Source organism: Triticum aestivum, chromosome 5A (assembly GCF_018294505.1).
Source record: "Triticum aestivum cultivar Chinese Spring chromosome 5A, IWGSC CS RefSeq v2.1, whole genome shotgun sequence".
NCBI classification, from domain to species: Eukaryota; Viridiplantae; Streptophyta; class Magnoliopsida; order Poales; family Poaceae; genus Triticum; species Triticum aestivum.
The window spans coordinates 504,508,292-504,524,274 of record NC_057806.1 but is presented as its reverse complement, the minus strand read 5'-3'; the positions used below and the strand labels follow the sequence as shown (position 1 = coordinate 504,524,274).

At 47.9% G+C, this 15,983-nt stretch overlaps 2 protein-coding genes across 2 annotated transcripts; both read left to right on the top strand.

Annotated features, from left to right (window-relative positions):
• The first annotated feature begins 3,155 nt into the window (after positions 1-3,155).
• On the top strand, positions 3,156-7,979 carry LOC123104367 (beta-glucosidase 32). Its single transcript, XM_044526197.1, has 14 exons — positions 3,156-3,460; positions 4,521-4,842; positions 4,960-5,023; positions 5,172-5,230; positions 5,334-5,409; positions 5,635-5,706; positions 5,846-5,933; positions 6,053-6,308; positions 6,393-6,508; positions 6,605-6,822; positions 6,934-6,956; positions 7,041-7,134; positions 7,309-7,411; positions 7,563-7,979. The coding sequence occupies exons 2-14, from the start codon at positions 4,717-4,719 to the stop codon at positions 7,780-7,782; spliced, it is 1,515 nt and encodes a 504-aa protein (XP_044382132.1). The 5' UTR covers positions 3,156-3,460; positions 4,521-4,716; the 3' UTR covers positions 7,783-7,979.
• A 568-nt stretch (positions 7,980-8,547) lies between these two features.
• On the top strand, positions 8,548-11,683 carry LOC123107403 (beta-glucosidase 32-like). The gene is made up of 12 exons (XM_044529389.1): positions 8,548-8,757; positions 8,850-8,913; positions 9,239-9,314; positions 9,394-9,465; positions 9,596-9,683; positions 9,785-10,040; positions 10,116-10,231; positions 10,317-10,534; positions 10,647-10,669; positions 10,755-10,848; positions 10,958-11,060; positions 11,258-11,683. The coding sequence occupies exons 1-12, from the start codon at positions 8,708-8,710 to the stop codon at positions 11,466-11,468; spliced, it is 1,371 nt and encodes a 456-aa protein (XP_044385324.1). The 5' UTR covers positions 8,548-8,707; the 3' UTR covers positions 11,469-11,683.
• The last annotated feature ends 4,300 nt before the right edge of the window (positions 11,684-15,983 follow it).

The following is a 15,983-nucleotide window of genomic DNA, read 5'->3' as shown; positions in this document are numbered from 1 at the left end:
CTCCCTAAATCCCGTCCGCCACCGCGACAGCCGGTAGGAAACGAGAGAATAACCAAAGAGGTTTGATCCAGTGCCCCAACAAGCTTATTATGGGGGGATTCGCCCGATCTGGCTCCTTCCTTAGGCCTCCACCATGGAGGCAAAGCAGAAGGCTCCAGCGGCGATCACCAGAAGCTGCTTGCAAGTTCCGGTGACCAACTCCCCGACGGCATGACGCCATTCCACGGCACAAGGGCAAACACCACTAAAACGGCAAACCTACACCTGCTACTACTATAGACAGGAGCATCCCAAGCTCCCCTCTCATCCCCACTCCAAGCAACGGCGCCGCCGGAGGAGAAAGAGAGAGGAGCCGAGGAAACCAAGGGGATTCTCAATGGGGAGGAGGAGGAAGAGAGAGAAAGAGGAGAAAAGAAATGAGAGTCCAACATTGATCATCAAAAACGAACATCATCACCAATTTGTTTGTGGATATATCCGGAAACTTGTTCGCCGATCGAGATGGGGGCGAACGTCATCTAATCGTAGACACCAGATGTCTGATTCTGTTGAAAAGTTTGAAACGCAAACACAGACGAAAATTAACAAATGTTGATATATTTATAATAAAAAAGACAAATATTTAACAAGTTCATACTATTTTTGAAGGAAATATGCCCTAAATGCAATAATAAAGATGTTATTTATATTTCCTTATATCATGATAAATGATTATTATTCATATTAGAATTGTATTAACCGAAAACTTGATACATGTGTGAATACATAGACAAAACAAAGTGTCCTTAGTATGCCTCTACTTGACTAGCTCGTTAATCAAAGATGGTTAAGTCTCCTGACCATAGAAATGTGTTGTCATATGATGAACGGGATCACATCATTAGGAGAATGATGTGATGGACAAGACCCATCTGTTAGTTAGCATGTTGATCGTTCAGTTTTATTGCTATTGCTTTCTTCATGACTTATACATATTCCTTTGACTATGAGATTATGCAACTCCCGAATACCGGAGGAACACCTTGTGTGCTATCAAATGTCACAATGTAACTTGGTGATTATAAAGATGCTCTACAGGTGTCTCCGAAGGTGTTTGTTGGGTTGGCATAGATCGAGATTAGGATTTGTCACTCCGAGTATCGGAGAGGTATCTCTGGGCCCTCTCGGTAATGCACATCACTATAAGCCTTGCAAGCAATGTGATTAATGAGTTAGTTGCGGGATGGTGTATTACGGAACGAGTAAAGAGACTTGTTGGTACCGAGATTGAACTAGGTATGATGATAACGACGATCGAATCTCGGGCAAGTAACATACCGATGACAAAGAGAATAACGTATGATGTTATTGCGGTTTGACCGATAAAGATCTTCATAGAATATGTAGGAACCAATATAAGCATCCAGGTTCCGCTATTGGTTATTGACCGGAGATGTGTCTCGGTCATGTCTACATAGTTCTCGAACCCGTAGGATCTGCACGCTTAACATTCGATGACGATTTATATTTATGAGTTATGTGATTTGGTGACTGGAGTTTGTTCGGAGTCCCAGATAAGATCACAGACATGATGAGGAGTCTCGAAATGGTCGAGAGGTAAAGATTGATATATTGAAAGTTAGTATTCGGACATCGAAAAAGTTTCGAAGTGTATCGGGTACATACCGGAGTACCGGAGGGGTTACCGAAACCCCCGGTGGAAGATATGGGCCATATGGGCCATAGGAGGGAGGCTAACCAGCCTACAAGGGGCTGGTGCGCCCCCCACAAGGGAGGGGCGCACCCCCCTTTCCTTCTCCTACTCCCTCTCATTCCTTTTCCCTCCGGTGAAGAAAGGAAGAAGGGGGGAGGCGAATCCTACTAGGACTAGGAGTCCTAGTAGGACTCCCCCCATATGGCGCGCCTCTCTTGGCCGGCCACCCCCTCCTCCCCTCCTTTATATACAGGGGCGGGGGCATCCCAAAGACATATCAATTGTTTTCTTAGCCGTGTGCGGTGCCCCCCTTCACAGTTTACTTCTCCGGTCATAGCGTCGTAGTGCTTAGGCGAAGCCCTGTGTGGATCACATGACCATTACCGTCACCACGCCGTCGTGCTGACGGAACTCTCCCTCGACCCTCTGCTGGATGAAGAGTTCGAGGGATGTCATCGAGCTGAACGTGTGCTGAACACGGAGGTGCCGTACGTTCGGTACTAGATCGATTGGATCGTGAAGACGTTCAACTACATCAACCGCGTTAACCTAACGCTTCTGCTTTCGGTCTATGAAGGTACGTGATCACACTCTCCCCCTCTCGTTGCTATGCATCTACTAGATAGATCTTGCGTGGTCGTAGGAATTTTTTTTAAATTGCATGCTACGTTCTCCAACATTTTTAACCTAACTAAATTAAACGAGGTACCAGATGGTGACCTCGTAGGCATGGCCTCCTTGACCACAGGAATCTGAGTCATCGTTCGCTCAATCTTCCAGCCACACTCTTTGTCGTCGTCGTAGTCGTCGAAGTCGTCTTCCTTACAATGGCAAAAGGCCTACCAGCATCACGACATTGTTATCCAGTCGTCGCAACATGCTCGCAGCGCAACTGATCGGCTGCCTCCGCCTTGTGTCGCCTGCCCTGTGCGTTGGAGTTGCCATTAGGTGCAGAAACTAGTCATGAGTGATGACACTCACTCACATATAGTTTGCCAGCTCAACTTGGAGAATAGAAAGACCAACGGTAGTTGATTTCCGACTAAAAACATCTACACATGGAGAGCTAATTGCAGAAAATCACCACATTAAAGGCTAGATTTGTAGAAACCATCGGTCTAAGAATTTATAAAAAAATGACACAGGGCTACCAGCAATGACCCTCCATCCCATAATATAAGTCGTTTTTGCAAGGTAAAACAACTTGCAAACACATATTGTATTGTGGGACGAAGTGAGTAGAAATAACACTAATTAGTAATTACTCGTCTAGACATTTTGATAACTTTTCTGAACCCATTACTAGGATCCAAAGGGTTTTCACAGAAAAAGTTTCTATGAATTGACCTACAAAATACATGTGAAATTCCTATAAACCGGCTTTATCATACAGTACTTAACATAATCCCCTCTCCCTCTTTCCTCGAGAAATTCTAATTCTTCTACGGCGAGCAATGTGGCAACCAGCTAGCGCTGGTGAATTAGCTCACGGCCGTGGCTGGCGGGAACTCGCGAGTGGCAAACATGCCCATCCCAGTTTTCCCCTCCCGAACCCCCAACATCCTCCTCAACCCCCAAATCACCGAGCCGACGGCGAGCTCCGGCAGAACCGAGTCGCCGCGATCGGGCTCGATCAGTGATCCACAGGAGTACTGGGGTCTACCTCCGCCGCCCGCCGGGCGTCGTCGCCGCGGTCGCGGTGATGGCCGCCGCCGCCGTAGATCTATTCGCAAGGTCAGGGTCGCCGCCGATCCCACTGGCGCACAGGTGGTTTTTTTTGTTGACGAAAAGATAGCCCTAGGGCCATATTTCATTGATAGATCAGAGAGAGGAATACAAAGTGCATTAGAGCTACAGTTAGGCCAGATCAGAGGGTTTTGGAGCTGGTTTCCAGGGGTTACAACCAGCATACAGCAAGATCCATGTTGTTTCACATGGTAATTGACATTTGACATTGATAATAACTTAAACAAATCCCCCGTACTACCAAGTACTACTAACCAACCATTAGCATCCATCTCCCTCGTTTCATGCGAGCATTTGAAAATGAATAGGAATTGATAGTGTCGTGCTCATTACTACAACAACAACAACAACAACAACAAAGCCTTTAGTCCCAAGCAAGTTGGGGTAGGCTAGAGGTGAAACCCATAAGATCTCGCAACCAACTCATGGCTCTGGCACATGGATAGCAAGCTTCCATGCACCCCTGTCCATAGCTAGCTCTTTGGTGATACCCCAATCCTTCAGGTCTCTCTTAACTGACTCCTCCCATGTCAAATTCGGTCTACCCCGCCCTCTCTTGACATTCTCCGCACGCTTTAGCCATCCGCTATGCACTGGAGCTTCTGGAGGCCTGCGCTGGATATGCCCAAACCATCTCAGACGATGTTGGACAAGCTTCTCTTCAATTGGTGCTACCCCAACTCTATCTCGTATATCATCATTCCGGACTCGATCCTTCCTCGTGTGGCCACACATCCATCTCAACATACGCATCTCCGCCACACCTAACTGTTGAACATGTCGCCTTTTAGTCGGCCAACACTCAGCGCCATACTATCTTTTGGGTTTCATCTCCATAAGAGTGGCTGAGTTTTTACGTTGGCTCGCCAAGCCTATCACAACCCTCCTCCTTTACCCGGGCTTGGGACCGGCTATGTTGAGACAACATAGGCGGAGTTGTCGTGCTCATTACTACGCAGTAGTATATTTTAAAATGACGATGATCCATGTGAATATATATGCGATCATACTTTCGTCAACTCTGAATATCTCGCTGCTTAATTGTTTTTGTATTTTATATACTATGCACAATCTGGATCAGGCACCCACGTCCCTGAAGAAGTTCAACGACCCAAGCGGCATCCACAACTTAGATAAATCCCTGCAAGCAACTCGTGCGGCGGTGCAGCTCTTTTAAATTGGGCGCACAAGTCTTCTTCCTCCCTTTGCATCTCCCTCTCGCCCCTTTTAAATGGCGCGCCGACCTGCGGCTGGCATTGCAGCTCCACGCCGTGATCATGGCGCCGCCGCTATTCGTTCTCCTCCTCCTCTGCATTGCTGCCTTGCCGAGAGACACCGCTGCGCTAACCCGCCGTGACTTCCCTGACGGGTTCATCTTCGGCGCGGGCACCTCGGCCTTCCAGGTACTCGTGCTTCCACCTTTCACTCTGTCTCTATGTTGCAAGTTGAGCAAAGTTTCATGGTTCAAAACATAAATAACGGTGTGGACAAGGAAGTGTGTAACATTTTTGACGCTTTAGGTGGAAGGGGCTGCTGCAGAAGATGGGAGGAAGCCCAGCATCTGGGACACCTTCACCCATCAAGGTCAATTTTCAAAATATGATTTGTGCTATTACTCATCATACCAGTATCGCTCATTCATTTGCAATTCACTCAACACCTGCAAAATATATCTTGCGATGGGGCCTCCAGGATCTAATTTCTGGAATTATTGTGCTGATGAGCATGGCAGGTTACTCCTATGATAAATCTACCGCAGATATTTCAGCAAATCAGTATCACCATTATAAGGTCATTGTCAAGATCTAGCACCACTTACTTGAAAATAAAACGCAAATGGGACGCGGGCGAATGCTGACTAATCAAACAATTTAAATTTCTTTTTTGACATTAGGATGATGTAAAACTTATGTATGAGATGGGTTTAGACGCGTACAGATTCTCCATCGCATGGCCCCGGCTTATACCAGGTAACCTTGTAGTAGTTGAGTAGTACATCTCTGAATTTTTTTATACTGAATGCCACTTGTGTAGATGGAAAAGGGGATAACCATATAGTACTACCTCCGTAAACTAATATAAGAGCGTTTAGAATACTAAAGTAGTAATCTAAACACTCTTATATTAGTTTACAGAGGGAGTACTTGAGTAGTGCACCTCTGTATTTTGTTGATACTGAAGCCACCTTTATGTAGATGGAAGAGGAGAGATCAATCCGAAGGGCTTGGAGTACTACAACAACTTAATAGATGAATTGATACGGCATGGTAAAGATTGATTTCTCTATCTAAAACTGACGTAACCATGTTGCAGTAGCAGCAACCTTTCTTTTCCTTGTTGCAAGCTTGAGAAATTCAGTCTGATGTCTGATCTCGATCAACCAACATTTCCTGGCATGTGTTGCAGGCATACAACCTCATGTCACAATCTACCATTTCGATCTCCCTCAATCCCTTCAGGACGAATACAACGGACTGCTCAGCCCCAGATTCATGTGAGTGCAACAACCTTTGGGGCACCATCTCGGACACCCGCAAATCAAGTCGGCTGAATTAAGACGAAGATCCAGAGTTTTCAGACGCTCTGCATAAAACTGAATGTGTTATGTTGCAGAGACGATTACACCGCGTATGCTGAAGCCTGCTTCAAGAGCTTCGGGGACAGGGTGAAACACTGGGTCACCGTCAACGAGCCCAACATAGAGACCATTGGAGGCTTCGACGGTGGCGTGTTGCCACCGCAGCGCTGCTCCCATCCCTTCGGTGTGAACTGCACTGGAGGGAATTCCACGACAGAGCCGTACATAGCCGCCCACCACCTCCTGCTTGCACATGCCTCAGCAGTGTCCCTCTATAGAGCCAAGTACCAGGTACTAGCTCTCATATCAGTAGATGCAGTAGTTGACTGATACTAGTAATTAGCATGACCATGCAATGCAATCCTCACTCTATAGGCAACTCAAAGAGGACAGATAGGAATTACTCTCTTGGGCTGGTGGCATGAGCCGGCTACCAATTCATCACAGGACGCAGCTGCTGCAACGAGGATGAATGACTTCCACATTGGATGGTTTGTACTTAGGTTATGTTGAAATGCATCATAATTGAATTTTAAATGCTAATTTTGTGGGTACAAGCAGCAAGAACTCATGCCATCTCTGGACAGGTTTATGCATCCTTTGGTGTATGGGGACTACCCTGCTGTGATGAGGAGCAGGGCAGGAGCACAGCTGCCGGATTTAACAGTGGAGCAGTCTAATAAATTGCGCGGAGCATTCGACTTCATCGGCCTCAATCACTACCTCGTTGTTCGGGCGCGAGCCGACGGCAGCACTTTCAATCTGGAGCAGAGAGACTACTATGCTGACGCATACGCCATCGCAAGTAAGTAGATTAATAACTATTAGATGTTCCCATCTATCTTTGTTTGAGAAATGCGTCATCACTGATGCAATTCAACCTCACTAACATGCACCATTTTCTTGCCTGTGTCAGATCCATTCGATGATATCCAAGAGGTATTTATACATAAATGAGTGAAGTTTTCTTCCTTTCCTTCTGAACCATAAGGTGTGTAATTTGTATATTGATAAAACATGCAGGGCCGCCTTGAGTATGCTCCTTGGGCTCTAGGGAAGTTACTGGACCACCTGAAAATCAAGTACGGGAATCCACCAGTCATGATCCATGAAAACGGTAAGCTGAAAAGAAAAAGAAAAAAACTGCTCGCTGCATATGCTATCCTTCTTTCAGAAGATAAGCAGACACCATGAATACCTGTTAGGGTGGTTTGAACTGAAATGCAAAACATACTGACCTCTGTAAAATCAAAATCAACAGCATGGAAAAATCTTTTGTTTGATGTTGCAGGATACGCAGACGCCTCCGAACTCCCGCGGAAGGTCGAGTACGAGGACGACAGCAGATCAGAGTTCCTGCAAGATTATCTGGAAGTTCTCTATCTGTCCATAAGGTGAGCTCACTTCATCTTCCTACAGATATTATCGTGTTTTTAGATTTCCTGAACGAAATGTCAAACTCATGGGTTCTTTGAAATATACATGGAGTTCAACTGTGATCTGGAGTAGCTTCTGACAGAGAGAGGGGCTGTGTACTGGCTGCAGGAACGGATCGGACGTGCGGGGATACTTTGTGTGGTCTTTCCTCGACGTGTTTGAGTTCCTCTTCGGCTACCGTTCGCGTTACGGTCTGTGCGGCGTCGACATGAACAGCGAGGGGAGGACAAGATACGTGAGGAACTCTGCCCACTGGTACTCTGGCTTTCTCAAAGGCGGCGAGCTGCGGCCGGCGTCATCGCCGGGGAAAGCCTACGCCGCCGCATGACCTGTGGGCTTCCTGGACACTGCCGGAGGAGGATTCGGTGTTGTTCCATTTTTAGCATGGCCTGCGCAGGTTTTCGTTGTTGTTCAGGCTATGGCGCTAGTGCCGCTTTGTTGTTCTTATTCTCTGCTCTATCTGTATATTTCTACGTGAAACGTTTAGCTGTCAACATGTATTCGAACGCGCAGCCTTGTAAACTGCAAAGGGGCGAGTGCTCATTATGAATGAACAGAGATTTGATCTAAAAAAAAGAACAGTGATTTGCAGTTGTCAACATGCGTCATCATTAATGCAATTCAGCCTCGCTAACATGCAATGTTTTGCTTTTTCTCGCAAAAAATAAAATAAAATGCAATGTTTTGCTGCCTGGATTCATCGGATCCATTCAAAGGTGCCCATGCAATTGCAAGAGGTAGCAGTTTCAGCAGGCACTAGTAGAGTGGTACAGTTCCTTCATTTATGATGAATCATAAGGGGTGTAAATTAATTAAAGAAAAAAAGGTGTGTAAATTTCATTGGTGTAACATCTGCAGCAGTGCCACCTTGAGTCTGCTCCCTGGCATTTGTTTTTTGAGAATCATCTGTTTTCTTTTGAGGCAATTTTGAGAATCATCTGCTCCCTGGCATGGCACCTCAGGTTGGGCCGTCAGGTCGTGCAGGAACAGGGCTCGCGAAAGCGCCGCATGCACCAACCGCGTGGTCTGCGTGAAAGCGGGGAGAGAAAGGAGTGGCCCGAGTAGTAGACAGTATCACTCCAGCTCACTCGGCAGCTCGCCCAACAAGGCCGCGTCAACAACACGGCGGTGCAGAGGCGCCAAAGCCATGGCGGTGCTCACGCCGATGGTCTTTCCCTTCTCCGTTGTTGTCGCCGTCGTCCTCTTCGCCGCCGCAGCCTTGGCGCCGAGACACGCCTCGGCGCTCACCCGCCATGACTTCCCTGAGGGGTTCGTCTTGGGCGCAGGCACCTCGGCCTACCAGGTACTGTCTTGCGGTGAACTGTATATTCATCCGTATCACACGTACGCCTGGTTCTGCGCCGTGTGAGGAGCTGAAACCCTTGACGACGTCAGGTGGAAGGCGCGGCCGCAGAGGATGGAAGGAAGCCCAGCATCTGGGACACCTTCACCCATCAAGGTCAATTCAGATTACCATATGTATTTACTTACTCAGTTACTCGTCATCACAGATGGTTGTGTGCATCACGTGATGCACACAGCCATCTGTGATGACGAGTAACTGAGTAAGTAAGAGGCCGGGGTATTCCCCCCTTTTTTGGGGAAAAAAAACTACTTCCTCTGTCTCATAATGTAAGATGTTTTTTTGACACTATTATATTATGGGGCGGAGGGAGTACTCATCATCACCAGCCCCAATCATTCATTAACAATTCAATAGCTGCAAAACACAAATGGGACAGATGCTAACCAATCAAACTATTTCAATCCATTTTTGACATTAGGATGATGTAAGACTTATGCATGAGATGGGTTTAGACGCGTACAGGTTCTCCATTGCATGGCCCCGGCTTATACCAGGTAACCATATAGTAGTTCTGTAGTCAGTGTCTCTTAGCACATCTCTGACTTTTTTATACTGAATGCCACCTGTGTATAGATGGAAGAGGAGAGATCAATCTGAAGGGCCTGGAGTACTACAGTAACTTAATAGATGAATTGATACGTCACGGTAAAGATTGGTTTCTCTACCTGAACATGGCATAAAACATGCTGTAGTAGTGGCATAAGAGATCACACATGCATGGACATGTCCTCCTTTCTGATCTAGACCAGCCAACATGTTGGTTCATGTGTTGCAGGCATACAACCTCATGTCACAATCTACCATTTAGACCTCCCTCAGTCCCTTCAGGACGAATACAATGGACTGCTCAGCCCCAGATTCATGTGAGTGCCGCAACCTTTGTGCCACCATCTCCGACACCTGCAAAAAAGATTCATGTGAGTTTTCAGATGCTCTGCATAAAACTGAATGTGCCTTGTTGCAGAGACGATTACACAGCGTATGCTGAAGCCTGCTTCAAGAGCTTCGGTGACAGGGTGAAGCACTGGGTCACCGTCAACGAGCCCAACATAGAGACCATCGGAGGCTTCGACAACGGCCGGCTTCCACCGCAGCGCTGCTCCCATCCCTTCGGCGAGAACTGCACCAGAGGGGATTCTACGACGGAGCCGTATGTAGCCGCCCACCACCTCCTGCTCGCACATGCCTCGGCAGTGCGCCTGTATAGAGACAACTACCAGGTAAGTCCCGTATCAAAACCATCATTTATCAATATCTTCCTAACCTGACCATGCAATGCAATGCTCACTGTATAGGCAACTCAAAGAGGACAGATAGGGATCACTCTCTTGGGCTGGTGGCATGAGCCTGCTACCAACTCATCGCAGGATGCAGCGGCTGCAACGAGGATGAACGACTTCCACATTGGATGGTGAGTACTTGGCTTTTGTTTCGATTGAATTTAGCTGATAACTATGTGGATGCAAGCAGCACCAACTCAGGCCTTCTCTGGACAGGTTTATGCATCCTTTGGTGTATGGGGACTACCCTACTCTGATGAGGAGCAGGGCAGGAGCACGGCTGCCGTATTTAACAGTGGAGCAGTCTAAGAATTTGCGTGGAGCATTCGACTTCATCGGCATCAATCACTACCTCGTTGTTCGCACGCGAGCCCACGACAGCACTTTCAATCTGGAGCAGAGAGACTACTATGCTGACGCATCTGCCATTGCAAGTAAGTAAATTGATTGTTAGCCGTTCCGATCTAACTATGTTCCACAAATGAACTTGAGCCTAGCATCATCATTAATGCAACTAACATGCAACATTTTCTTGCCTGGATTCAGATCCATTCGAAGATATGCAAGCGGTATGTATATATACATCTGTGAAGTTTTCTTCCTTTTTTTTTCTGAATCATAAGGTGTGTAAATTTTTATTGATATAACATGCAGGGACGTCTTGAGTATGCTCCTTGGGCTCTAGGGAAGCTACTGGACCACCTGAAACTCAAGTACGGAAATCCTCCAATCTTGATCCATGAAAACGGTAAGCTAAAAAAAACCTACTCACTGATGCTGACACTGTAAATATTAAGCAAAACATATTGACCTCTGGAAAACAAAATCAACGACACGGATTTTTTTTAATGATTCAGGCTACGCAGACGCGCCCAGAATCTCAGGAAAGATCGTATACGAGGACGACAACAGATCAGAGTTCCTGCAAGATTATCTGGAAGTTCTCTATCTGTCCATAAGGTTCGGTTCATCTTCCTACATATATTATCGTGTTTATTTATCCTGTTTCAGAAAAATAATGTACTAGCACAAATTCATTCGGAACTTTTGGGGTCCAAGACAAGGAATTCAATTACAATCAAGTGATTCCTAGCTAATCTGGAGTTCTGGACGCCAGTAGCTTCTGATATGGAGAGAGGGCTGTGTACCGGTTGCAGGAACGGATCGGACGCGCGGGGATACTTCGTGTGGTCTTTCCTCGACGTGTTTGAGTTGCTGTTTGGCTACCGTTCACGCTTTGGTCTGTGCGGCGTCGACATGAACATCAAGGAGAGGCCAAGATACGTGAGGAGCTCTGCCCGCTGGTACTCCGGCTTCCTCAACGGCGGCGAGCTGCGGCCGTCCGGGAGAGCCTACAGAGCTGCATGACCTGGCCTTTTGGGTACTCCCAGTCCCAGGGGAGGATTTCGGTGTGATTTCATTTTAGCATAGCAATGCTAACATTCTTCCTAGTTCAAGCCATTGTTTCAATTCTATCCTCTATCTGTGTATTTCTCTACCTGATTAAACTGCGGACCTAAATCATACGTTTGGCAGCTTGGGAAAAACATACGGCCGGAATAAAATCATCACCTTGCACAACAGTTACCTTGTAATCTAATCTGATTTCCCCTTGTATTTTTTTTGACGCGTCAACGGCGGGCTTACGCCTGCCTGAACCTTTATTACCAAAATGATCAGACAAAATTACATAGAGAACCAGAGATACAGGCGGGTGGGAGGGGAAACGGGGGAAGGTTACAGTGAGAGCTTAAACTATAATCTCGCAGCTAGGTGAAACAACATGGAGCCCCAGTCGCGAAGCAAAATCTGGTTGGCCGGGTTGGAGCAGCGATGAGACCAGAGGTGAAGGTCTTCTGCGGCTGAGCGAGCTACCAGGTGCAGACTTTGATGGTCATTCCTGAAGACCTTGGCATTCCGTCTTTTCAAGATATTCCAAAGCACGGCTATCAGGACAGTTGACTGACACTTGTTGTTTATATCCCCCTCCCAGGCGTGAAGTAGATCTTGAGGAGTACCTTGACATAGACTGTTTAGTTCTTCCCAAATGGGTGCTAGCAGGTGGCATTGGAACAGCAGGTGAGTGATAAATTCACAGTGGTTACAGAATGGGCATGTGTCGATAGTAGCAATGCCCCGGTGGAAGCGGCGTTCATTGGTGAAAAGGCGGTCCTTGTGAGCAAGCCAAATGAAGATGCGGCACTTGTTCGGGGCATAATTCCTCCAAATCGCCGGTGCCAGCTGGTCCCTAGGACGTTCCTTCCACACTGCTTTGTATGCAAGCTTATTGGTGAAAGGTTTCCCTCCGTCTCTCATAATTCTTCTGTCAGCAGCCTGCAAATTCAAGTTAACATTAGCCAAGGTAGCATGCAAGGTAATCAGATCGCAAGTTGCCGCATGCGACAATCGAGGAGCGAGGTCTAAGGTTAGGTCGTTCGAAGCCAAAACCCTAGCCACCGAGGTGTGCGGTCTGGTGGAGTGGGAGAAGAGGGCAGGGAATTGCTGGGCGAGGGTGGTGGTGGAGTGGGGAATCCAAAGGTCGAACCAGAAAGACGTCGTTGAACCGTTCCCAAGGTGAACCTTAGTAATGGAGCAGAAGAAATCGAGCCCTTTTAAAATATCACGCCAAATTGGGGAGTGCGAAGAATGGGATATCCCAAGATCATTGGAGGGAGACCAGCCATATTTGGAGCGGAGGTAAGGAGAGTCCTGGGTTGACTCGGAGGTATGAATTTTTGATAAGTGGTGGAGGAGGAGACATTGGTTCATATGGTCTAAGTTCGTGAAGCCCAGTCCTCCATGAGAGAAGGGGGCGCAGACCAGGTCCCAAGCAACTTTGCATTGGCCACCCGTAACAGAATCTTGCCCGGCCCAGAAGAAAGCACGACACCGTTTGTCAATCTCTTGCAGGGTGCCCACTGGAAGTCGAAGAACGCTCATAGCATAGATCGGGAGAGCGCGAAGGACCGCCCGGAGAAGAACAACCCTGCCAGCAAGAGGCCTCTCCACCCAGCCAAACGTCGGTCAACCTTGTCGGTGATGAAGAAGAAGTTTGCAAAGTTTAGTTTATGGGTCGAGAGTGGCAGTCCCAAGTAAGATTGGGGGAAGGAGGCTACCGGACAGCCAAAAATTGCTGCGAGTTCCGTGGAAAGGTCGTGATCTACGTGAATGGGGGCAAAGGTGCTTTTTTGAAAATTAATGGTGAGCCCCGTTGCCTCAGAGAACTGTGTCAGGATATGTTTGAGGGTGTGAAGCTGAGCCGCGTCTGGCGGGAGGACGATAAGAGTGTCGTCGGCATATTGAAGGACCGTGCAAGGGAGAGAAGCGTTGAGAGGGTGAGAGAGTTGCTCGTTGGCAGCAGCCTGGATGATAAGTCTCTTAAGGACATCTGTGACAATGATAAAGAGATAAGGGGAAAGGGAGTCCCCCTGTCTAAAACCTCAGCGGCATTGAAACCAGGGTCCAGGTTTCCCATTTAAAAGCACAGAAGAGCTGGTCGTACGGTTCAAGTTTTCAATCCAGGAGCACCAGAGAGGTGGGAACCCTTTGGCGCGCATAATCAGGGACAAGGCTGTCCATGAAACTGAATCAAAAGCTTTGTGGAAGTCTAATTTGAGGATAATAGCCGGACATTTCCGTTTGAAACAAGTTTGAACGATATCTGCAGCATGGAGGAAATTGGAGGCAATCCCGCGGCCCTTGATAAACCCAGTCTGGTCATAGTGAATGAGGTGATCGATCAGGGGCTGGGCCCAAATAGATAGACATTTAGACGCAAGTTTGATGGAGCAATTTTGCAGAGAGACCAGACGGTAGTTCTCAGGGCCAACCGCATCGGCCTTTTTGGGAAGCAGCACAATGTGAGCTTGATTAATACGCTTAAGAGCTACCCTGCCCGAATGGAAATCGGTGAGCAAATTGAATAGATCTGACTTAACGAGGTCCCAGTTAGCCTTATAAAAAGCCGGGCCAAGCCCGTCTAGACCCGAGCTAGCGTTATCATTCATGGCCCAGAGGGCGTCCTTGGGCTCGTCCATGGTGAACGGCCGTGAGATATCTAAGGCCTGGGTTGTGGTAAGAGAGTTTGGCAGCAAGAGATTGGAGAGGTCAATAGATGTGGATACGGCAGGTTGAATCCCCACGAGATTTTTGAACAAATTGAGGAGGACAACCTCTTTGTCGGAATGAGCAGTAAAGGTTGAGCCATTGCTAGAGAGGGTCCTAATCTGGTTTTTGCGGTGGCGTACCGAAGCGCAAATATGTAAGTATGCTGAGTTTTCGTCCCCAAGGACACAGTCTTTGATCTTTGCCCACTGCCTCCAGTAGGCAGCGATGACCGCATTGTGACGGTGGAGGGATAGTTTGACTGCCGTCCTAAGTTGAGCTTCGATCGAGGAAAGCGGCCTAGCTTCTTCTAGCTCATCCATGAGATTAATAGTAGTATGGCAGTTTAGTGCTAGAATCTTGGGCGATCTACGACTGGAAACCCATTTTTGGCCATATTTCTCGTGCGCTTGATCTTAAGGGAGATGAGACCAGCAGATCCAAGGTGCAGGTGCCTGGTACCCACGCTGTTCCAGTTAACAGCAACCTTGTCTTTGAATTGGGGAATGTCTAGCAGGGAGCGATCTAGGCGAAACACAGAGGATTTAGGGATAGAGGTTGCCGCCGTTAAAAGAATGGGGATGTGGTCGGAGGTGGTTCTGGTCACCGAGGAGAGCGAGGTGTCCGGAAATTTTGACGCCCAAGCCACGTTAGCAGGTGCCCGATCGAGACGCACAAGGACGGGCGCGTCCTGCTGATTTGACCAAGTGAATCTCCTGTCTAGGAGCGGAAGATCCTGAAGCTGGAGAGAGTTGATTGTGGAGGCAAAAAGGTTTGCCTCATGTATGTTAAAATTTGGAGACGATTTATCCGCCGGCCTTAGGGTGAGATTGAAGTCGCCAATGATGGCCCAAGGACAAGAGATATCTGGTAACAAGTCCATCAAGGACTGCAAGAAGGAGGGTTTGGCAGAAGCATCGCATGGACCGTAAACATTTGTGATAGCAAAAATGAGTTCATCCGCCCTTGCTTCGAACCAGCAAGTTAAGGAGTAGGGGCCGCGAAGGGTTCGTGAGCATAGTAGGGGATCATCGTCCCAAGAAATATCTATACCTCCGAAAGCACCGATGGAGGGAATAGAGTGGAAATTTCTAAGGTGTGGCGGCAGAAAGGAAATGGCTTTGAAATGAGGAATTTCCTGCAGCTTGGTTTCTTGGAGACAAAGAACCGAGCAGGGGGAGGAGGAGATGGCAGATTTGACGTCGGTGCATTTTTTGTGACGTCCAAGACCACGGACGTTCCACGAGATAATCGAAAGGTTCTTAATCATTGGAAACATAAGGGACAACAGAGGCAACATAGCCTGGGTTACACACACATGATGATGGGGTAGTCGAAAACATAACAGAGGCGGCGGTACAAGTGCAGAAAAAGGACAGATACATAGGGGAGGCAAGGTCGACGCACCCTGAAAACTAAACTACAGCTAAAAATGGTGGTGGAGCCGCAGGTGCAATACAAGGCCAGTAGGATCGAGCACCGCCGTGGTGCAAGGTTGAGGAGGCCGTCACACATCGTCACCTGCGGGCACCAGGTTGAGGTCGATCTCGGAGACTACACCACACGTAGAAGCCAGCTGAACAACATCTTTGCGAGGCAACGGTGGAGCGCCCTCAGCAGCGAGTTCCATGAGCTCTGCGGCCGGCAGCAGAAGCTTGGACTTAGATGGCACGAGCTTGCCCTCGAGCTTGAGCTTCTTACGGATGGTAGCCTTTTCCAGCATGGTCATGCGGTTGGGAGGCTCCACCTTGGAGATGCGCGCGCTGCGACGTGTGTAGA